This window comes from Sus scrofa, chromosome 8 (genome assembly GCF_000003025.6).
Source record: "Sus scrofa isolate TJ Tabasco breed Duroc chromosome 8, Sscrofa11.1, whole genome shotgun sequence".
In the NCBI taxonomy this organism is placed as follows: Eukaryota; Metazoa; Chordata; class Mammalia; order Artiodactyla; family Suidae; genus Sus; species Sus scrofa.
The window spans coordinates 137,291,216-137,315,462 of record NC_010450.4 but is presented as its reverse complement, the minus strand read 5'-3'; the positions used below and the strand labels follow the sequence as shown (position 1 = coordinate 137,315,462).

The 24,247-nt window shown below is 40.8% G+C and overlaps 1 protein-coding gene across 2 annotated transcripts in view; it reads left to right on the top strand.

The window, feature by feature from the left end:
• Nucleotides 1–24,247, top strand: part of C8H4orf22 (chromosome 8 C4orf22 homolog) — a 528,133-nt gene that overhangs the window by 176,556 nt on the left and 327,330 nt on the right. The window contains exon 3 of one of the 2 annotated variants that reach the window (XM_021101895.1): nucleotides 21,921–22,005. In XM_021101895.1, the coding sequence (XP_020957554.1) occupies nucleotides 21,921–22,005 (85 nt within the window). Of the gene's footprint in view, nucleotides 1–21,920; nucleotides 22,012–24,247 lie in introns of both variants that reach the window. The other variant, XM_021101894.1, reaches the window with a different exon arrangement.

Genomic DNA, 24,247 nt, shown 5'->3' with positions numbered 1-24,247 from the left:
AACTCTATGTTATTAGTTTTTTCTTTTAGCTGATTGAGTATGTGTTTTAGGAATAGAGATAAAAAGGGATTTTGGAAAAACCTTTGAAAGCAGACTATGAGTTTGATAAGTTTATAAGACAGAAAAATGTGTATTATAAAATGTATTTTCTCATTGCTGCAAGATAAAAAAAAATGAAAACTTATCTACAGAAATTATTCTTTGTCAAAATTTTCTTTGGTTTGTTGAAACACCTTAAACTTTAAAGATTCATTAAATAACATATTCATTTTTATATTATGCAGAACTTGATCTACAAAATGCCATTATAGTCAATATATTATAATTACTATATGTAGTCATGGCGATAGCCAAATGCAAGTACTTAAATTTTCACACAATATAGCCTGAATCGATTAGATTTTATTTATCTATTCAACAATCATTTAACAATAATAAATATTGTATTAGACATATATTATATAAAAGTTATAAGTAAGACATGACAATTCTGTCTAGTCAACAGTTAGCAAGTATCCATATTTATTGGTTGATATTAAGTGCAGGTATCCCTTTGTGTTTCAACTGAATCATCTGATTCTTGAGTCACCATATCCAACTCTTTCTGTCCTATGTTTTAATACACGTTTATCTACATATGTTTGACTGATCTGATACAGGCAAATTTTACCATTTTATAGTCTCAATTGAATTTTTTTTGCTTTTTAAGTTCACACCTGCAGCATATGGAGACTCCCAGGGGGCTAATCAGAGCTACAGCTACCGGCCTACCCCACAGCCACAGCAAGGCGGGTCCGAGCCGCGTCTGGAACCTACACCACAGCTCATGGCAAGGCCAGATCCTTATCCCACCGAGCTAGGCCAGGGATTGAACCTGCAACCTCATGGTTCCTAGTCGGATTCGTTTGCGCTGCACCACAACGGAAACTCCAGTTTATATTTTTGACTGGGTGATAACATCTTCTTGTTTAAAGTCACTTCAAAATAGAATCTGTTTTATTATTTGCTATTATTCATTTTTCATGAGTTTGACCCTGACTCCTCTTCTTTTAATCTCTACTATTCTTACCCTAAAATTAACATTGTTCCTAACTTATCTTCCTGTAAGCTTCCAGGGTGTAGCAGTGTATATAACACAGAATATTTTCTAAATATTTTGAAGTATCACTCAACACACACACAAACACATGCATACATACACACACAGGCACACACTCCTACATATGGAATAGGAAGTACAAAAAGTACCGCTTCATACACCCTGGGCTGGGCTGTAACCGCATTAGGAGAGCTACTCAGCTACAGGTTTTTTTTCCCCTTTCTGAAAGTGGTGGGGTTTACAAACTTAGCTGAAAGCTGATAAAGGAACTTTAAAATATATGTATTTATATATTGTTAATGCCGGGTAAGTGACATGGGACATGCTGCTGGTAGCTCTGTTAACTGTTTGAAATGTGTGTGCCAGTATTTGGTCAGGTGTGGACTTCCAGTGTAAAAGCCAAAACGCCGATAACCACGGAAACTGTGGAACTCAAGTGTGTGAGCGGTAATATGTTTTAAATCATTGACTCTGTGGAGTTTCAAGTATCATATCCTAAGCGTAGTTTTTACAATTACTCGTTCATTTTATTAAACAATAAAACATGCGGTATTAAGGTCCTTACAAAGGCATTTCCTGTACCTTAGATTATGTAAGTAGCAATCAGATTTTTACAGTAGAGTTTTCAGCTCACAACATGCCGACAGTGTCAAAATGACGCACAGTCCGAGCTTTAACAAATGACCTCCTAATCCAGTTATTTCTTGTAGAGGACAGCCCGTTGTCAAAGTATCTTTAATTTAGAAATAAGGCACATGATCGAAAGACAGGGTATGCATAAAGAAATTTTGTTTATTCCGACAACATCATTATACCTTGTTATTTCTAATTCATATGTAAGTCCAGATGGCAACTAACTGTACCATAAATAATATCATGTGTTAATTTTTCTTTGAAATTGGTTTAGTTTTATACATGGAAATTTATGTGTGCCGTTCCTCCAGTATTAAATCCAAGATTTCTTCACATGACTAATACTTGAGTTTTTGTGTGTGAAATGTTTTCGTGTAAGTTGTATATCTACTAATGTTTTGATAGGAGCTGAAACCGTTTTACTCAGTTGAGATAAAAACAATAAAATCCTTTGCCTTAAAAACACAATAAAATCCTTTGCCTTTCAAGGAAATATTTAGATACAAATAGTCACTCAAATAATGGAATTGTATTTGTTTTCCTTACTGAGGCAATATAGCAAATAAATGCTTTTTGGGACCTCAGTTCATGAAAAGTATTAAAATACTGCTGGTTTAAATTGAAGTATTCTGTTGGTAATAAGGCAGGTTACCAGGCTGATTGCTTTTGGATTTGGGGAAATGTAAATAGATTGCTTTCGATGGAGTAGAAAGGCCATCCAATGGAGATGAGAAAGAAAAATGTCTCCTCCCCGGCCCTGACCTGTTAAATGTTTTCATAGCCTGTATGTAACTGTGCCACCACCTCTGAGCCAGCCAGGTGAAACTCCCCACCGGAATAGCATGGGCTCGAATGCCTTTCATTGGAAATGAGTGGTTTATTTTATCATCTAGACTCGAAACTCTTCAAACATGTCTCCTAAGCATTTGTATGGTCCGGGATATTACAAAGGAACCTGGAGAGAGGAAAAGAATTATAGGAAAAGGGAAATATTTTGCTAACATGAAAGCTGACTTCACAAAGATTTGAATACGTATTTCGAATGAGAGTTTATGACTACATCCAGCAGTTCTGTTCTTAGACCATGTGTGAATGAATAGCCAGTTATGAGTGGTAGACATATTTATGAATGAAAGATAAAATGAAACGTGGCTTTCCATTCATTGCATGTGAGAATCATTTATTTTGAGCATAAAGGTTTATAATATTTTTTTCCATTCCACATCTCCTAAATAAATATTTGTTCTGGTTATCTCTTGTTTGGCCAAACACACCACAGCTTTAAATATCTGCTTGGTTTTGCTCACGCTTCTGAGTCAGGACCTCACGAGGGCTTGGCTGGGGAGGAGGCTGTTTCCTCAGACGCGGAGGGGCTGGAGCTGGAGGGCCCCCTTCCATGGCCTCTTCACTGATACAGTTGGGGTCTCGGGACTCTGCCAGGGTCAGTCTGCCTGTCTGTCTCTCCCTCTCCTTCTCTTCAGGTGGCAGCTCCTTCCCCAGGGTTCCTTCCTGTGGCTCGGGCTTTTCACAGCGTGGAGATTTCAGGGTAGTTGGCTTGCGTGGCAGTTGTCGTCCAAGACGGTGTATATTCCAAGGGAGAGGGAGAGAGGATACCAGCGCAATTACGAGCTGCGTTTATTCTTTTGACATTGTTATAATTCATTTTTATTTTTTAATTTTTAAGTTTTATTCAAGTATAGTTGATGTACAAGGTTGTGATAATTTCTGCTGTACAACAGTGGGTCAGCCATACATAGGCACATATCCGTTCTCTTACAGGTTCTTTGCCCACATAGACGATCGCAGAATATGGGGTGGAGTTCTCTGTGCTACCCCGCAGGTCCCCCTTGGCCAATCACTCCATGTGCCTCAGTGTACGCATGCCAGCCCCAAGCCCCTAGTCCATCCCTCCCACTCCCCACCTGTCCTCCTTGGTAACCATGCATTTTTCCAAGTCTGTGAGTCTGTTTCTGTTCTGCAAATGGGTTCCTTTGTGTTCTTCTTTTTTTGATTCCGCATATAGATGATATCATGTGATGTTTGTCTTTCACAGTCTGAAGCTTCACTTTAACCATCCATGTTGCTGCAAATGGCATGATTTCATTCTTTCGGTATAGCTGAGTCGTACAAGTGGGATTTAGAGCCGGCACAGTGTTATTGCCCTGTATTCTGCTGTTCCAAGTAATTAGAGTTGAGGAGGTGGAGAAAAAGAGACTATTCCTCTGTTGCAGGGATGGCGTGAGCACAGTGCATGTGAGTTTGTGGGATGGGGGATGTCACTGCTGCCGTTTTGAAAAATACCATCTAGCACCATGTCCTGTGAATTTTGGAAAGAGCAGTGGTCTAGACGGAGACTTTATGATTAGCCTCTTTGGGCTGCCCACGTATCTCCTTGATTGGAGCATAGGGAAGGACAAGTGACGATGAAAGGCTCAAAAGTTGAATGTCGGAGTTTAACGTTACTACACCAGGTGTCTCTCTCTGTTTTGATATCCGTCAAATGATGGTTATGATCGTCATAACAACAGCAAAAATAATCGTATTTACTGAGCGCTGTGTGTCAGGCAGTGTTCTGAGGACTTTGCATAGATTACCCTGAAGCCACAGCAATGCTGTTCCCATCTGTGTTACACTAACAGGTGTGTGCTGTATCGTCAGTGCTCTTTCTTCCTTCTGAGTTGACTCTGGGCTGCCAAGATTTGCCAAGAGGCAGCTGGAATTCTCACCAAAGCTGCATTTGTTTAACGTCCTTTACTTGTTCTTTTGAACTTGGATAGATCAATCAAAGTGAGCTCACCAATCAGAGTGAGATATATTGTTCTTTATACAAAGAACGGAATATAGATAATGTTAATCAGAGAAACAAGCATGTGCATTTCTCATTCTTATAAAATTAAAGAACTAACATAATATAGGAAAAGTTGGAAAAATTCATTTGTGAAGTGAAGAATAAACTGAAGAGAACACAGGTGTGAATAAATGCCATGCACATTGCTTTAGGAGGAAGCGTAGATGGGGGGAAAAACTTAAAGATGATACAGGGTGGAGAAATTCAAAGGACTTGAACAGGAATAACAACATCATAAAATTAAAACTAAGCATTATACTTTAAGGAAACTTTCTGAAATAAAAGACTGGAAGAGCATACCACTTTTTTTTCTAGGAAAAAAACTGCAGAATAACCTACAAGACATGAAAAATGGAATTTCTGGGTTAAAAAAAACCTCTGGCAATACAGGTTTAAAAAAAAAAAGACTTCTAAGGGAAAGAAATTCAGCTTGTCATCAGATTTTTCAGTATTTTGTACAGTAAATAATGGAGTAATATTTATGAGACTCAAAGAAAGAAACTATGCACCGAGGATTCTGTATCCAGCAATCCAAACTTCAGGTACCATGGCTGCAAACATGCCGTCACGGGCGTGCAAAAGCTTGAGATTCTTGTTCCCATGAGCTTTCTAAGGAATTAACTGGAGACCACATTTCAGACCACCAAAATGACCAGAAAGAGAGAAACCAGTGGACTCACGGTCAACAACAAATTTATCTCTATCTGTAAAACGAAGACCAAATGAGATTTAAGGGAGAGGGTGTAGTATTGCATTGCGGTGTGCACTGTCAATAAAAAGTCAGCAATCGGAAACAAGCAAAGCACACGAAGAATGGAATACGTTTGCTAACTGCCTTGTAAGTATTGACTGAGAGTAAAAGGCATATAATTCCAAAGTAGATGTTTAGGGTAGGAAAGAATGAAAAAATGCTGTTAGCCAATTTCAACATTTTTCACAGGAATAATGAACGTTAGCTAAAAAGAAAAAGGGAGATGGCAAGAATTTTACATAAAAGTGTTCTTATAGAAGTAATCATGTGAACAAACTGCGAACCCTCTGTAATGTCAGGGTATATGGAAAAAAAGAAGTAGCTGTCTAGTGAACAGCCTCTGTGTGTGTTATGCAGTATGAATCAATATGGCATATGTATAATACAAAGCAATATGAGAAAAACTAAGACCAAATTTATCAATCCCATCAGTGTATGTAAATGAACTTAATTCAACTTATAGAAATGGTCCGAGTTTTAAATAAAAGATATCTAAATTAGAGAAATGCAGAAATATGAAAATAAAAACCCACAAATATTCTGATAGACACAATACAAGTTATAACTTTGATATCTAACAAATTATTGTTCCCATAAAAAAGCATTAATAGACAATGAAGGAAATTATAGAGCTTAAAGCTGTAATTCACCATTGTAGACATGAGTTTTTAATATTCTCCAATTAATTACCCAGATAAAGCAGAAACTGCAATAAAGGAAATCGGTCAGACAGAGAAAGAAAATCCTGTGTGAAATCACTTAAATGTGAATCTAAAAAATTCACCAAACTGGTGACTCTGACAAAAAAGAAGCAGATGCCCAGATACAGAGAACGAGCCATGCTACAGGGGAGAGGGAAAGGCAGAGAGGAGGTATAGGGTGGGGGAGTGAAAGGTACACACTGTTAGGTATCAAATAAGCTGCAAGGAATCTAGGCAATATTTTATAATAACTATTAATGAAGGGTAAGTTTTAAAAGCTGTGTACCTCTGTATTGTACCCTTATAACTTACAATACTGTACAGAACTATACTTCAATGGAAAAAAAAACAAGAGTTACCTTCAGGCCTGTGTCAATCCGCTGGCACTACAGAGTGGAGACAGGCTTTCTGTCTTCTCTTTCTGCGGGACTGCACGGCATTGAGGGAGCTTTAAGCTGAAATTTAAATGTAGCCTCCACTAGAAGAGTGTAAAGGCGTGTCATGAAACCGGAAACGTCCCAAGCGAGAAAGTGTGCCCCAGTCCTAAGTTTTCTATTAATCTAATACATGTAATATCAGGTTAAAACCGTGTGTTTCATGATTCTGATCACAAAACTGAATTCATAGATACAATCATGTTCGGCACCCTCTGCTTCATTTTGTCTGTAATAAGTTTACTCTTAATCTCTAACAAATTGTGGATAGTTGTGTTTTTCTAGAAAGAATTTATCTATTTCATCTATTGCTTACAACTTTCTTTGTGTTGTGTAAAGTAGCCTCATTGATTTTTTTTCAAGTCCACTTATATTGCTGCAAACGGCGAAATTTGGTTCTTTTTTATGGCTGAGTCGCATGATTCATGGTAGTTAAAAGAGCCTGTTCTTTTCAAAAAAGAGTTCCAGGCATAGGTGGTAGACAGGAATTCCACCAGTCTTTTAGATAAGATAGTCCCAGGTGCTAGACTACTTCAGAATTTTGAAAAATAAGGAAAACCTCTAAATTTATTTTATGAAGTATGCCTAACATTGATTCACAAACCTTACGTGTAAAATATATATGCTAACTTTGCTTATGAATGTGACACAAAAATCTTTTTTTTTTTTTTTTTTTTTTTTTGTCTTTTTGCTATTTCTTGGGCCGCTCCCGCAGCATATGGAGGTTCCCAGGCTAGGGGTCGAATCAGAGCTGTAGCCACCGGCCTACGCCAGAGCCACAGTAACAGGGGATCCGAGCCGCATCTGCGACCTACACCACAGCTAACGACAACGCCGGATCGTTAACCCACTGAGCAAGGGCAGGGACCGAACCCGCAACCTCATGGTTCCTAGTCGGATTCGTTAACCACTGCGCCACGATGGGAACTCCCCACTGCGCCACGACGGGAACTCCACAAAAATTTGAAATAAAGTTTGAAGTAATCCATCATGATTAAGTGCAGTTATCTTAGGAGTACAAGGGTGATCCAGTCGATGTAGACAGGAAACAGTGCAATTCCGCATATAAAGATCATTTCTACGTGGGTAGTTTACTGCTACAAGTCAGACCACCTCTAAACTCAGTGGTTAATTGCAGTCGTTTATTTATTTGCTCATGATTCTGCAGGTTGGGCAGAATTTGGTGGGACTAGCTTATCTCTACTTCCTGCGGCATCTGTAACAGCGGAAATATTCAAGGTGGCTTCCTTAGTTGTCTGTCTTCTCAGCTGGGCTGGCCAAACATCTCGCTCTCTCCGTGTAGCTAGCTGGGGCCTACATATAACATGACAGATTCAGGTCAAAAGTGCGGAAGTGGAAGTTTTCAGGCCCTTGTAATGTCACTTCTTCGTGTCACTCCTGTTGGGTCGAAGAGAGGGTAGATTCTACCTCTCAGTGGGAGGGCACAAAGCTATGAAATAACATGTCCGATGGGAGATACTGTCGCAGCCATCTGCAGACAGGAAAGCTACAACCTGTAGAAACTTAAAGTAGTCCTGGCAAAGGACCATCAGCTTTTAAGGGGTTTGGGCAACTAGAGAATTTAATTATAAAATTAAAAAATCACTTGCTTTAGAAAAAGCAAATAAGTGAGAATTTCCACAAAAACCCTGAAAGGGAATAGCAATGAGAGAGGTAACTTTGCCAGATATTGGAACATATAGCTTCTGCAATCAAGAGAGTATGGTACTAATGCATGAACAGACAAGGCGACTGAGCAAAATAGAAAACACGGAGATAGGCTCCAGTGTATACAGAAATTCTCAATTTGATGAAGACGTCATCTCAAATCAGTGAAAAGAGCAAAGGTGGACTTTTAAATAAAGGGTGCTGGGAGCAGCCCCATGGAAAAAGTTAAAATTGGATCAATTTATCACTCAGTAAGTTATGTTGAATTCCAAGGAATTATAGAGATAAAAATGTTAAAACAAGTAAGAAAAAAACCAAGTTCTAGAAGAAGACATGTATGCATTCCTGCGTAATTTCTCATTCAAAATCTGTAGTCAGTAGGGGAAAGATTGATATTTTTAATAACTCAGAAATAAAACATTTCCTTGGTAAAATGCACTCTTAGCAGAGTAGGATGACAGATGAAAAACTGGGAAAATATTTGCAATTCGTAACACAGAGAATAGCTAAAATTTTTCATGTTTAAAGACGAAAATAGAAAAGAGGCCAAGAATAGTATAAAAAATTAGGTATCAACGTACAGTTCACAGAAAAAGAAATGCAAATAGTGTAAACATGAAAGTGTGTTCACTTTTGCTTATAATAAGATAAATACAAAAAGTGTGCTGAGATAGCTTCTCACCTGTCAAATCAGCAAAAATATAAAGGTTTTGGAACATACTTTGTTGATGCGGTTCTGTAGAAACTTATTAAAGGTACTCTTTTAAATGACAGGGAGGACTGCAAAATGGTCCAGTCAATTGAAAGAGAATTTGATAATATTTAACAAAATAATATGCTCATGTGCCCTTTGGCCAGGAATTCTACATCAAGGAATTTATCCCAAAATATACTGGCAAAAATGTGAAGTGACCTATGCCCGAAGCTATACACCAAAGCAGTATTTCTCATAACAAATAACAGGGCACCACCCAAATGGCCATAAGTAGCTAAGTGACTGTACTATGATATATCCCTATAATAGAGTACTATGCAATTAAGAAAGGAGTTAATGGCATTACTTCATTCTTTTTTATGGATGAGTAGTATTCCTTTGTATACATGGACCACATCTTCTTAATCCACCCCTCTGTCGATGGACATGTAGGTTGTTTCCATGTCTTGGCCATTGCGAATAGTGCTGCAGTGAACATAGGGGTGCACTGCCTTACAGCAGAAATTGGCGCAATTTTGTAAGTCACCTATACTTTAATTTTTAAAAAATCTATTAAAAATGAAGAAAGGAGTGAGACTCTCTTACCACTGTGGGATAATTATGGTATACTTCCCTGAATATAATGCTAAGTGAAAAAGAAAGGTTGAGGTAAAAGAGCATAAGGTGCTGCTATTTGCATAAATAAATACAGAGCCAGCTAGCTGGATGATGGATAGATAGATAGATAGATAGATAGATAGATAGATAGATAGATATGTTTATATTAAAGTAGTTAAAAAGCAATACAAAGTTAATCCTTTTGTTTAAAATGATGATATATATACATAGAAGGGAGGAATAGAACAGGATAGAGGGAACTAGAGAGATGCAAGTTAGACTGCCTTAAATATCTAAATTGTAGACCTGACTTTAGAATTCTAAGAATATTTTCTATAATTACAGGGCATACTTTAAAATATCTTAAAAACTAAAATAGAAGTAATAAATGAACCCAGTTGTATATCATAGCTATAAAGAAGGGAGCATTTTCAAGTGGAGGGACTTCAGCCACAATAATCTGCATCCCTAGTGGGATGTACGCAGAGAAAACAAAGACGGCAACAAGTCTCAGGGTTTTCTTTCGTTCTTCTTTTTTGGTCATGCCTGCTGAATGCAGAAGTTTCCAGGCCAGGGAGCCAACAGGTGCCACAGCAGCGAGCTGAGCCACAGCAATGACAGACGAATCCTTAATCACCTGAGCCACCAGGGGATGCCTTAGAGCATATTGATGATGATAATATTGGCACTTTTATCTGAGACTCTCATTGTGAGAAAGCAAATGAGTTATGTTGGTTTTATTGAACCCTGGGATTTTTGTTTTGGATGAGAGGAGATTGTGGTTGTCAGGAGACTACACCACGTATCAGGGAGTATAATCAACTGAGGCTCCGTCCGAAGCTCTTTGAAACCCATTGTGCATTTGCACCCAGGCCACACCTCCCTCAGGCTTCTTTTACCCACCGCCGGAGTGTGGCAGGGATAGTAAGGGTGGGTCCATTTCTGGGAGTCGTAACTCTTTATGGGCTGACGTTGGTTCAAGGACACAGACATGGCTTGGCTGCACCCTCCTTGGTGTGGCAGTTTAGGATACTTCTCTCTCTCCATAGGCTTCTTGTCCTTTCTAAACTCTGTCTGTCTCTAAGGGTCAGGGTTGCATCCCAGTAATGCAATTTTTATTAAGGGAGCAACACAGGGGTTCCTGCAAAGGACATGGGGCAGCGAGCCTACCTAACCGTCTTCTTTGAGTATCTTTCTCCCCAGTCCCACACCAAATACCTCTCTTCCTCCTTCCAGTGCCCCCATCTATACACCCTTCTGCTCCAAGCACCACATGCCTGCTCTTCCTGAGGCGTGACCGTCCCTACCTCGTTGTGCAGTTGTTGGGAAGTGTGTTGCAGCTTCCGCTTTGACTGCTTTTCTCTGGTGAGGAGTTGCCCCCTGAATCCCCTCATGTCAAATTCTCTCCCTCCTTGTATAGAATCTTTAAAAAATTATTACTAAGAGACACACATGTAGAGACTAGGTGTAAACAGTATAAAGATGTTGAGCCTCAAGACTTTCGGCTTCTAAAGCCTCATCTGCCTGACCGACCTCAGCACTTTATAGACAAGTAATGCTGATTCCCACAGATAGGAATTTAGAGGCAAAAGCATATCAAGCAGGAGGTTACTTTCTTTGCTTTCTATTTTCTTTCTGTCTTTCTTTTTTTTTTTGTCTCTTGTCTCTTTAGGGTCCCACTCACAGCATATGGAGGTTCCCAGGCTAGAGGTTGAATCGGAGCTGTAGCCGCTTGGCCTACACCACAGCCATAGCAACATGGGATCCAAGCCGCATCTGTGACCTACACCGTAGTTCACAGCAATGCTGGATCCTTAACCCACTGAGTGAGTGCAGGGATCGAACCTGCATCCTCAGGGATGCTCGTCACATTCGTTTCCACGGAGCCACGTTGGGGACTCTGCTTTCTATTTTCCCATTGGCTTTGGGTGACTAAGTAGAACCAGAAGATCAAGGAATGTGTTCCAAACCAGATGAAAAGATTTAGCTGCTTCCCAGAAGAGCACAAAAGCAAAGGGGTTTTTTAATGTCTACACAATAAAATCAAACACGTTCAAAACCTAAGAACATTTATTTCCTCCCTGTGTACCCTCATTCTCGCCCGCAGAGTGTGGGAAGGTCTTCACCGACCATACTTAGGGATGACCTAGAGGAGCTCGCCCAGTGGACCCCACATGAAGACCTCAGAGCCCTTCCTCCCGCAGACCGGCCCATTCTCCTTCCCCCCAAAGGAAAGCGCAGGGTTTCACCCAGCAGGGGGGCGTTTGACTGATGGGGGACCCCAGGGATTTCAGGCCTCCCACCTGGGCTTTCCTCAGAACAGAAGACGGAAGGGACAGCCCTGCCTTGTGTGTCAGCAGGGCTGCTCTTTGGTCCGGCTGCCATATCCCCCCGCCCGAGATGCTGAGTGTGCTTTACTGTTCACCTCATCTTTTAAAAATGCTTTTGCATAGAGAGGGCGGGAAGCTGGTGCCATTCACCTGCTTAACGGAAACTCGATTCTCATTCCTCCTCCCCAATAAACGCATCTCATCTCTCAAGTGGTCTTCTGCTTTTCCGAAAGCTATTAGGATATAAATTGATGACCTCCTGGACATTCCAGGGAAGTCACCGTATGTGGTGTGAAAGTTCCAAACCATAAATCCTGACCGACTGGACTCCTAAGGAACATTGTTTCGGCTACACTTTAAGAAAAGAAAGAGGAATTCCCATCGTGGCGCAGGGGTTAATGAATCCGACTGGGAACCATGAGGTTGCGGGTTCGGTCCCTGCCCTTGCTCAGTGGGTTAAGGATCTGGCGTTGCCGTGAGCTGTGGTGTAGGTCGCAGACGCGGCTCGGATCCCACGTTGCAGTGGCTCTGGCGTAGGCCAGCGGCTACAGCTCCGATTGGACCCCTAGCCTGGGAACCTCCATATGCCGCGGGAGCGGCCCAAGAAATGGCAAAAAGACAGAAAAAAAAAAAAGAAAAAAAAGAGAAAGAGAAGCCACTAAGAAAGAGTAGCTCACAGGAAGAGACAGGAGACTCAAAAACTGCATGTTGGACTTCGCGCCACTCTTTTTTCCTCTTTGATTTTCAAAAAAAATGATCCCTTCAGTATTAAAAGTGGGTTCTCTGGAGTTTGCCTTGTGGCTCAGTGGCAATGAACCCGACCAGTATCCATGACGACACGGGTTTAATCCCTGCCCTCACTCAGTGGGTGAAGGATTCAGTGTGTCATGAGCTGTGGTATAGGTCGCAGACATGGCTCGGATCTGGCGTGGCTGTGGCTGTGGTGTAGACCGGCAGCTGCATCTCTGATTCAACCCCTAGCCTGGGAGCCTCCATATGCCACAGGTGCAGCTCTAAAAGGACAAAAAAACAAAAACAAATAAAAACAAAGTGGATTCTCCTATTGAATATATGTTCAAAGGAAAGGACTCAAAATTGTCCACTAGTGATTCTTTTCCTTCTTTACAGCTTCTTGCTTCATGTAGCTTTCCGAGGACACACAAATTACACTGGAAAGTTTGTACATAGAAACCATAAAAGTAATCAGGGAAATGCAAATTAAAGGCATGACGAGATGCTCGTATCAATACACACGAGTTGCATAACATTAAAAAGTCCTAAAATACGACATTTTGAGAATGATCTGAAGCAAAAAGAATTCTCATGTTCTGGTAGTAGGAGCGTAAATTGGTTCAACCATCCTGGAAAGAAGTTGGCATTATTTTGTAAAACTAAAGTTCCACATATCCTGTAGCACAGCTCTTTCACTGTGAGCTACACGTCTTGGTGAAATGTATGCTTAGGACACATATACAGGAAATTCTAACAGCATGTTTTTAATAGACCCAAACAAGAAACAACGTTGAGGTCTATGTTTCAAAAAGAATAAACAAACAGTTGTATATTCATATAAAAGAATACAGTGAAAATGAGGCACAGCCACATGCATTGGTATGTATGTAACATGCGAAAGTATTAATGAAAGAAACAATATTCAGATTACACACGTCCTGATCCCATTTGTAGACAGTTCGAAAACAGGCAAATTAAACCGAATGGTTTGGGGGTACATCCTGAAGTGATGAACGGGAATGATGCTCAAGAAAGTTGAAACCCATAAGGAAGAAGCATGGGAGTGAAGATCGTGAGACTGAGAAAGTGGTCGCCTGCGGTGATGGTGGGAGGAGGTGCAGCTGTGAGCAGGGAGGCATAAGCAGGTGTCCCGCTGTGTGGTCATTGTTCTGTTTTTGACTCCATAATGAGTTACAGAGGTTGCCTTTATTACAAGGGATTAACTCTGTATTTCAGTAGTTTGCTGTTTTTATGTAATCTTGGTTGGAGGTTTTTTCCTTTCATCACGTTAAGTATAGCATGCCACTTCCTCTGGCCTGCAGAGTTTCTGCTGAAAAATCTGCTGATAACCTTATTGGGGTTCCCTTGTATGTTACTTGTTTCTTTTCCCTAGCTGCTTTCAAGATTTTCTCTTTGTCTTTAATTTTGGCCAGTTTGATTAATATATGTCTCAGTGTATTCCTCCTTGGGTTTATTTTATATGGTACTCGTTGTGCTTCCTGGATTTGAGTGAGTGGTTCCTTTCCCATGTGAGGGAAGTTTTCGGCTATTAGCTCTTGGAATATTTTTCCTGTCCCCTTCTCTCTCTCTTCTCCTTCTGGCACCCCTATAATACGGATGTTGGTGCGTTTCACGTTGTCCCAGAGTTCTCTGAGACTCTCTTCATTTGTTTTCAATCTTTTTTCTCTTTTCTGTTCTGCATCCGTAATTTCCACTAATCTGTCCTCCACCTCGCTTATTTGTTCTTCTGCCTCCTGTATTCTGCTGTTAGCTGCTTCTAGTGCATTTTTTATTTCACTGTATTTTGCATCTCTTCTTGTTTAAGTTTTATATCTTGTATCTCTTTGGTCAGTGTTTCCTGTAAGTTATCCGTCTTTGCCTCCAGTTTATTTCCAATGTCTTGCATCATCTTCAGCATCAACAATCTGAAGACTTTTTCCTGGAGGCTGAGAATCTCCTCATGGCTTACCTGTTTTTCTGGGGTTTTTCCTTTCTCCCTCATCTGAGTTATAGTTCTCTGTCTTTTCATTTTTATAGGTTTTTTGGTGTGGTGACCTTTTTACAGATAACAGGGTTGTAGCCTCTCTTACTTCTGGTGTCTGCGCCCCTTGTGGCTGAAGTCGGTATGGGGGGCTTGCTCTAGGCTTCCTGATGGGAGGGGCTGATGCCTGCCCCCTGGTAGGTGGAGCTGATTCTAATCCCTCTGGTGGGTGGGGCTTAGTCTCTGGATGGGTTTAGAGGCAGCTGTGTGCATGAGGGGTCTTTAGGCAGCCTGTTTACTGAGGGGCAGGGCTGTGATCCCACCTGGATTGTTGTTTGGTCTGGGGCTTCTCAGCCTGACTGACTGATGGGTGGGGCCAGGTTTTCCCAAAATGGCCCCCTACAGAGAAAGGCAGCTGCTGAATATTCCCGAGAGCTCTGCTTTCAATGTCCTTCCCTCACAACAAGCCACATTCACCCCTGTTTTCCCAGGATGTCCTCCAAGAACTGCAGTCAGGTTTGACCCAGATTCCTTTGGAGACCTCGCTCTGCCCTGGGACCCAGTGCACGTGAACGTCTGTGTGCGCCTTTTAAGAATGGGGTCTCTGTTTCCCCCAGTCCTGTGGAGCTCCTGCACACAAGCCCCACTGGCCTTCAATGCCAGATGCTCTGGGGCTCTTTCTCCCAGTGCCGGATCCCCACATGTGAGGGTTTGATGTGGGGCTCAGAACTCTCACTCCGGTAGGTGAGTCTTTGTGAACCAGTTAGTTTCCAGTCTGTGGAGCTTCCCACCCAGGAGGTATGGGGTTGTTTATATCACGAAATCACCCCTCCTACCTCTTGATGTGGCCTCCTCTTGTTCTTCTGGAGTAGGGAATCTTTTTTAAGGTTTCTGGTCCATTCGGGTGGAGAGTGCTCAGCCTTTAGTTGTGAATTTTGTTGTTTTTAGGAGAGAAGTTGAGCTCCAGTCCTTCTATTCCGCCATCTTAATCCGCTCTTGCTGTTTTTTTGTATGTTAGTTATTTTTCACACACGTAAAGGTTAAAATAATCCTATAGTGAGTATATTATTTTCGTATAAATTCACATGCAAGGTAAGGAGCAGGACATTTTTCTCTATGCTGTTTGAGGCAGATTCCTTTGGTCAGTCATCGGGGTTTTGGGAGGGGTCACTGTCTTGAAGTTGTTTGCCCCTTGCTACATAAAGATAGCTGGTCAGGAAGAAATAGTTTGCTGCAGTAACTTAATCTAGCATATCTCGAGAGGTACAAACTTGTTGATTTACCCCGCCTGATAAAAAAATACTTGAAATAGTTCCAAGGGGTACACAGAGGTGATAAGGCAAGCACGACAGAATATTGGTAGAAAAATAAAATATGGGAAATGAGGTGGAAGGGAGAAAGAACATGCTATGGGTAGACTTGTGTGCCTCCACCCTGCACTCCCACTCTGCCAAGTCCTAAGTCGACACACTAACTCCCAGTGGGGTGGTACTTGGAGACTGGCCTTTGGGAGATACGATGAGATTATGATGGTGGGGCCCTCATGATGGGTTTACTGCTCTTCCAAGAGGAGACACCACATTTTATTTTATATTAGAGTTGACTTATGGTGTTGTACTAATTTCTGCTCTAGGACAAAGTGACTCAGTTACACACATGTATCATTCTTTTTTTTCATCTTCTTTCCATTATGGTCAATACCAGCCCTCTCTTACATGTGACTAGAGAAGCAAACACGCTAAATAATATATTAGTCAAAAAGAAGAGAGAGAGAGAGACTCTAGAGGGCTTGCGCTTGCTCTTTGCCATCCAAGGACACAGCAAGAAGGCAGCCCTCCCCAAGCCAGAGCGAGCTCTCCTGGGAAACTGAACGTTCTGGGGCCTCACCTCAAACTCCCAGTGCCCAGAGCTGTGATAATACATTTCTGTTATTGAAGCCACCCAGCCTGTGGTGCTCTCTCGTGGCAGCCTGAGCTGACAAATGCAGAGCAAATATGCAGTGGTAAATTGAGAAAAGGAATGCAAAGATTTACCAATCGTAGAGGTATTTATTAAACATTTTACTTGGGGAAAAGTTTTTTTCCCCCCTTATTTATGTAAAGGATAAAACAAAGGGTATCATTGGTCCTGGAAAAAATGTATTCAACCATCTCTCCCTGATAAAGCAACAGGTGCCCTACATCAAAGGGTTGTAAAAACATTTCTCCATATTTCATACTCAGACACTCTAGTGAGCCACTTAAAAAGTCACGCACTGTTTTAAATAACATTATATATTTTTATCAAGTTCCTGAACAGTTTTTTCCCATTTTGGCCTCTAACAAATCAAAATTATATTATTTGAAACCACATAACTACACACACATACAAGTATTTTTATCAGTAAAATTTTCCTGGGAAATAAAGCTGCTTCTGAAAACTGACTTTTCATAAATAACTGTGCTTGTTTCTTAAGACTATATACTAGCACAGAATTTTTATAATAAATATTTTGCTCATCTACTATTTTTTTACTTTACTCTCCACGTTATTTTTCCAAACAGAGTATACAAAAACCTCATTTTAAAGAAACTGAGGAACAGAGAGTTTGAATTACATAATCAAACGAGTGCTAATGAGTTGAATGGGAATTCTAGAAATATGAAATATGAATGTGGGATACATAAACAACATAATTAAATGACAAACCCAGTAGCCTAATTTTTGAGGATTAAGAATATAGTTAGAGTCATTCTTGTAGAATTATACAAATACGTTTAGCTAATGATTAAACCAGGCTGGTAAGAATTAACTCATCCGTACAACTTTTAGCCCATTCTGCAAGTGTGGTGGGGGGTGAGAGACGGAGACGGAGGATTTGCCTTCTTAAAACTTATAACCCTCGGATTTTGTAAGAGAACTACTTCACTTCTCGAGGAAGTAACTCCTTTTGTAATATTTATTTAAGCAAGGTTTCTCAGGTCACTGGCTGTTAAATAAATCTAGTTAAGTAAGAGTAATGCATGTTAAAAACTTAAGAATCCCTTCCCACACCCTCTGTATTACCTTTCTGTTCCAGTATTTCTCCTTGCGGAGAAGTTTCGGGTTCTCAGAACATGCGATAATAATTGATTATTTATATAACTTTTTTACTCTGTGCCAAATAGCTTAGGGGTTCAAGAGCCTCCCAATTTACAAAATAATTTTTTTTGTCTTCCGCATGGAGGTTTAGGAAACGACTAAGTCTGTGTACGGAAGGCTTGGGTGACGTTCAAGAGGAGCAGGATGATCTTAGTGTGTGGTCAGCGTAATGGTCACATTTCTTTCTTTTTCTTTTTTTTTTTTTTTTTTTTTTTTGTCTTTTTGCTATTTCTTGGGCCACTCCCGCGACATATGGAGTTTCCCAGGCTAGGGGTTGAATCGGAGCTGTAGCCACCGGCCTACGCCAGAGCCACAGCAATGTGGGATCCAAGGTGCATCTGCAACCTACACCACAGCTCACGGCAATGCCGGCTCGTTAACCCACTGAGCGAGGCCAGGGATCGAACCCACAACCTCATGGTTCCTAGTCGGATTCGTTAACCACTGAGCCACGACGGGAACGCCAATGGTCACATTTCTTAGATTGATTATAAATTAATGTTTGGTGGTTGATGACAGAGTATGATCATTTTAAATTACAGATTTTACAGCCACTAGGGGTGAGGGATTATTTAGTCCAACCTGAAACTCAGGTTCAGAAAAAACATGGTGCGTTGGACTAATCAATTGGTAAATGAATGGGAGTTAAAGACTGGTGTCTGATCTTACATTTCGGTTTAATTTCCATCATCTCATGCTTCCACTACAATACTTAACTTTCTGGACTTCCCATGTGGCTCGCAGCACATCTGCTTGGCGTTGCTTCTAAAATACTTAACTTTCTGATTATTTAAAAAAATAATTCATTTAAACCAGATAAGTAATCTCCCTGGGTATCCTTAGAATATTACCAATAAGGTTAAACACTACTTTGATCCCCAAGCTAATCCCACAACCCTGTCTTTGTCAGAAGGGTGAGCTTTTCATGTGGTGAATGTATCTGTTTAGATTGTTTGCTTAAAAATAATAGAAGACCCTCAAATGACAGTGGGCGAAACAAGATATAAACTCTTTCCAGTCTCATATTCCAGAAGTCTGGATGGTGTCCACAAAGGCTGGGTTGGTCCTCCAAGGCGTCAGGGGCCTTGCTGCCTCCTCCTGTTTCTCTGTCGCAGTGGCCGCCGACCTGGATGGCAGCTGGAGCAGCCTCATCACGTTGTGTTCCGACATCAGGGTAACTGGCACCCACCCCCTTAAGGACACTTCCTAGAAGTCGTATGTCATTTTCACTTGGGTCCCATTGTGCAAAAGTTAGTCATATGGACATAAATAGCTGCAAAAAGGTTAGGAAACACAGTCTTTATTCCAGGAAGCGGTATGTTCAGGTGGAAACGGGAGCTTTATTTTTATGGCAGATGGGAGAAGAGTGTCTGCCAGAGTGCGTGTCCCGGGGCAGCGAAAATTCTACTGTAATTATTCCCTTTTCCTGTCTTCTCTTGATAGCTGCTAAAAAAACCCTCACGCATTAGCAAGAGAGCCAGGCCTGGCAGAGTATTAGGAGTCCCTTCCCTGTAAGTGAATGGTGCCTTGAACTCTATTCTGGCTGTTTATGTCTGATAAAACTGGGAATAATTTTACTCTTCTTGGCACTCTGATAAACATCTATTCCCAGGGACAGTAACAACAATGCACTAAAGCAGTAAGCTGCAAAATAGGTGATCAAATGAACAACTCCCCAAATGATACCAAAGGAATTATGGGTACACAAGTACATACATAAACAATAGAAAATAACCTTGAAAGATGCATGCAGAACTGATAATGATGTTACCTTTGGTGTCAGGGTTGGTGAGCAAACCGGACTGCAGCTTATCTGGAGTGTTCTAAAGATTTACAACAAAATCAGGTGTGACTGAGGAGGTGGGAGGAATGAGGAGTAGCCTTTTACTGTGTGGAAACCTTTCTGAGCTCTGCAGTATCCTGACCAGATCACAACTGCAGCAAATATGCACTTCGGTTGTGAGCCATAGAAACCGATTCTAATGAACTAAATTAAAAAGGGGAATGTATTGCAGGAACACCGCCTATCGGAGATTCGAAGATGTTGAATGATGAGGCTATGAGGTGGGAACTGAGGACAAGGACTGCAGCTCCAGTCGCTTTTCATCCTTGGGTCTCCCTTTATGATGTGCAGTCTCGTGAGGTGAAGCGACGCTGGTTAAATTTGAGACGTATTTATTAGCTGATGTTTGGGTGGTTAAGAGTTGTGAACGAGTGGGTACCTTGATTGTGTTACCAAGGCATAGGACATAGGAGGGACCATTTGCCAAATAGAATTTAGGATTCTGTTATGAAAAAGCAGGGTGGGAGCTCTGGAAGGCAAAACCAACAGGTGTCTATAACTGTCACAGGAGACCGCATACCAAAGTCTATTTTAATCCTTCAACCATAATTTTCAGAGGTTCTGTGGGTCTGTGGGAAAGGGTTCTGCTTTGGAGCTAAGATGAGTGATCTTAATTTCGAAAAAGGTCTTTATCTGGTTAAGTCACAGTAAACTGTGCTTAGCCAATTTTCTTTGCCTTTCCATCTTGCTTAGAAATTGTTTTCTTGAGGACTCTTGTTACTGAGCTGTGCCCTCTCTAACTGCGGCTGGGATGCCGTGGACGTGACGCTACTTACGAGTGCTTGCTACTCTTCCCTGGAGAGGATTATACCCCCCCCCCTTGAGTTCAGGCACGAAAATAATTGCTTTAAAGCTTCAGCTTAGGTGATTTTCCTTGAATAGGTAGGATATTTCTCTTAGGAAAATAATTGCTTTAAAACTTCAGCTTAGGTGATTTTCCCTTGAATAGGTAGGATATTTCTCTTAGGAAAATAATTGCTTTAAAGCTTCAGCTTAGGTGATTTTCCCTTGAATAGGTAGATATTTCTCTTATGAACTCCTTCTCCATCTGTATCCTGTTACTACAGTCAGCACGTGAGGGATATTCGCCTCCATGAGGCCACAGGCAGCTTGAGAGCAGGAGTTAAGTCTCATTTATCTTTGTCCCTGGTGCGGTTCCTGGTACCTAATAGGCAGGCAGTAGGAATGTTTGTTGGATGTATAGCAAATTGCCAAACACAGAAAGGATTCCTATTTCTCTTCAAGAGCAAATCACTCTTGAATTCACTCTTTATTGTGGTTCAGTGTTATGAGACCACTGCGATAAACTTTCTTTAAAATTTATTTCCAGGGAAAGTTACTTCTCTCTTGAATTCTTAATGCTTTCTTTTATCCGACAGAGATCACCTAGTTTCTTGTCTTGCCTTGATTACTCCACTCATGGAGATAAAATTAGTGTTCTGTTCCAGTAACTACATGGGCTTAACTGGCTAGGACTTTAATTTTCTTATACTGAATAAATACATTGTACTTAAACTACAGGCAATTTAACATTATTGTGGGTAGTGAGAGGAATAAATATATTGAATCTTCGTGGCATGATGAAGAAAACTTTCCTTAAAAAAGGCACACGCATTCACATGTTCATTGCAGCTCTATTCACAATAGCCAAGACATGGAAACAACCCAAATGTCCATCGACAGATGACTGGATTAGGAAGATGTGGTATATATACACAATGGAATACTACTTGGCCGTAAAAAAGATCAAAATAATGCCATTTGCAGCAACATGGATGGAACTAGAGACTCTCATACTGAGTGAAGTTAAGTCAGAAAGACAAAGACAAATACCATATGATATCACTTATATCTGGAATCTAATATATGGCACAAATGAACATCTCCACAGAAAAGAAAATCACGGACTTGGAGGATAGACTTGTGGTTGTCTAGGAAGAGGGCATGGGATGGATTGGGAGCTTGGAGTTAATAGATGCAGACTATTGCTTTTGGAATGGATTAGCACTGAGATCCTGCTGTGTAGCACTGAGAACTATGTCTAATCCCTTATGATGGAGCGTGCTCATGGGAGAAAAAAGAATGTATACATGTATGTCTAACTGGGTCACCATGCTGTACAGTAGAAAAAAATTTGTATTGGGGAAATAACAATAAAAAATTTAAAAAAATAAAATGAACATGTAAATGGAATTAACTCTATCTGGTATAAGTATTGATATTGTTTATAAACTCGGTTCCAGTTATTTGTGAATGAAGACTGTAATTTTATGCAGTTAAATTGAACCATCTAGCAGAGTACAATAATTGTGTATGGTTTATAATGATTGTGTATAATGTATATATATATGGGTTTAGTGTTATAAAGAATTGTCACTTGGAATAAAGAAGTATTATTTTTTGTACCCAGAGTATTTTAAATATATTTGTTATTGATGTCCTAAAACTGAAAGACCTGCTTTTTATAGGACATTGGCAAGCGCTGGCAAAGACCTGCAAGATAATTTTCTGAAGGCTCTGGCAGTGAGAGAAGACGACAATCGCAGTGGAAAAGTGAGCGTGAGTACATGTCATTCAAAGGCTGGAAATGTGCAACTTGCAGTCACAGTACATAATTCACAGTTAGTAGTGATGTGACTTGTAATATTGTCTCTGAAGAGTAACTCATGTGCGATATCACATGGCCTTTTATCATTTATGTATTACAGGACCGTGTGTAGCAAAATATTGCGGTTTGCGTCTATAGACGTAGCAAATGTTAGGAAATGTAGGTAGCAGCCTGTGGGTCTCCTGTGGAGAAAACGCCTGCCTCTGGCAGACTGGTTGCCTCCAGCTCTGAGCAGGTCCCCTGTGGAGACGTCCTGCTTCGTTTCGGTCCATCCCCCGGCGTTTCTCCAAGTCATGTCCTGTCCTCATCCCCAGGTTTCCCCCTCCCTTCCCGGTGTTGTGCTGCCTGTAAAGGTGGCCTGGAGCCTGCTTGATGGCCCCAGATTGGAGCGTGTGACCGAAACCACGGAATGGAGAGACATGATTTGGGATCATCCAAGGAGAACGTGCTTTTGTTTTATTAAAATATTTGCTAGATCAGATTTTTTTAAATCGCTAATATTATTTGGAATAACTCACGTTCACATTTTGCTAACATATCATCAGTGATAGCAGTCTTTCTTTCGTGAGTCTTAAAATGTTCCACATTAAGGCTAAAATAGACAAATATTCATGCTGAAGCCGTAATAAGGAACTTAACAGGAGAACAATCAGAAGTTCTCCAGTGAAAAATTTAGAGCAACTGGAAAATATGTTATAAGGAGTTTTACTTTACCACTTTTCTCAGTAAAAAAGTTGGCATTTTTCTCACTTTCATGTCCCTTGAAAATTTCACATGCAGAAAAATTGTCAATGTACTTCAGAGTGAAAGAAAAACCACGCCTTGGATAGATAATTGTGTAGGTTATCCTGGACTCGTAATCAGGGAGGGCTTCTTGGTGGAAGTGGGCTGAGTGAGATTTAAAAGAGGTGAGGTTGGGAATGTGGGCAGAGGCTGGAGGTGGAAGACCGAATAGTCTGGAATGGATCTGAGGCTTGGTAGGAGGAGCAGCTGGAAAGGCAGGAGGAGGGCAGAAAAGGGTGGTGTCTCGGGAATCCGTGACAAGGACGTCTAAGCAGCGGTAGATGGTCTTCCGTGACCACGCAGGATAAGGACTGAAAAAGCATCTCCAGTGTCTGGGAACAAGCGCATTAAAACAGAAAAGTGACAAGTACAAACTCCATCCGCAGTAAGGCTAACAATCCGGTTTCTTCGGGTCGAGGAAAATGGCTGCTGGGCAGGCAGTAGCACCAACTGACTCAAGCAGCTTTAGGGACCTTAGGCCCGTGCTTTTGTTGCTTTGTTCTGTTTTTACCGCAGTGGTATATGCATCCCCCCAGAAAGGGCTCTTTAGTCTTTCTATCCTGTCGGTATTTCTTTCGACAGTGAAGGCTGGCATCATCCACTCGTTTACCCAGATCTGCTGTGAGTTTATCTATTTTTTCCTACGTTGTTTCTCCAAATTGCCTTTGATGACGCCATGATGATGCTTCCCCTTAGGAAACATCCTAAATTTAACTTTTTTTGAGTCATTTACTGTTGGGTAGGTTGCCACCGATTTCAAAGCTAGAATTGTTTTTAGATTCATCACGTACTGACTCTGAAAATAACATTTGGTCATTTATTTGGGCCTTTGAATTTGTGATACTATTATAATCAGCAGCATTGTATCAAGGGTGGCATTTATGGCTTAATTTCCTATTTTCTAGTCTTGTCTTAATGAGGACTCCGACTGGTTTTATAGCGAACCACGTACAACAGAATGCAACGCATTTTAGAAAGATCTCTTTATCAGGATCGTGGGCATACTTAATGGCCATTTAAAAATGGATATGCTTTTTAAAAAGTAGTCCTATAAAACATACAATATTCCTGAGATTTGGATCTATGTTAATGTGCTGTCAGCAGAAATTATATGTGAGTTTTATGAGGTCTAAACTCTCCAAGGGAAGTGATTATTTCCTGAGCATTGGAAATTCTCTGCATGATGTGTAGGTGCAAAATAAATGGAGAACTTCAAGCCAGAGGCACATTTGTTCCTCTTTTTGTTTCATCTTATTGAAAGTACGTACTAGAAAAATTAGGATCCGGTTTTGGAGCTGATGTGCTTGACCTGCATGGCCTAGTAGAGCTTGAAGGAGTCATTCATTCCAGGGCGCTTTTCCATGTAATTTCGTTTGAACATAGCTAAGAAATGAGAAGAAGATG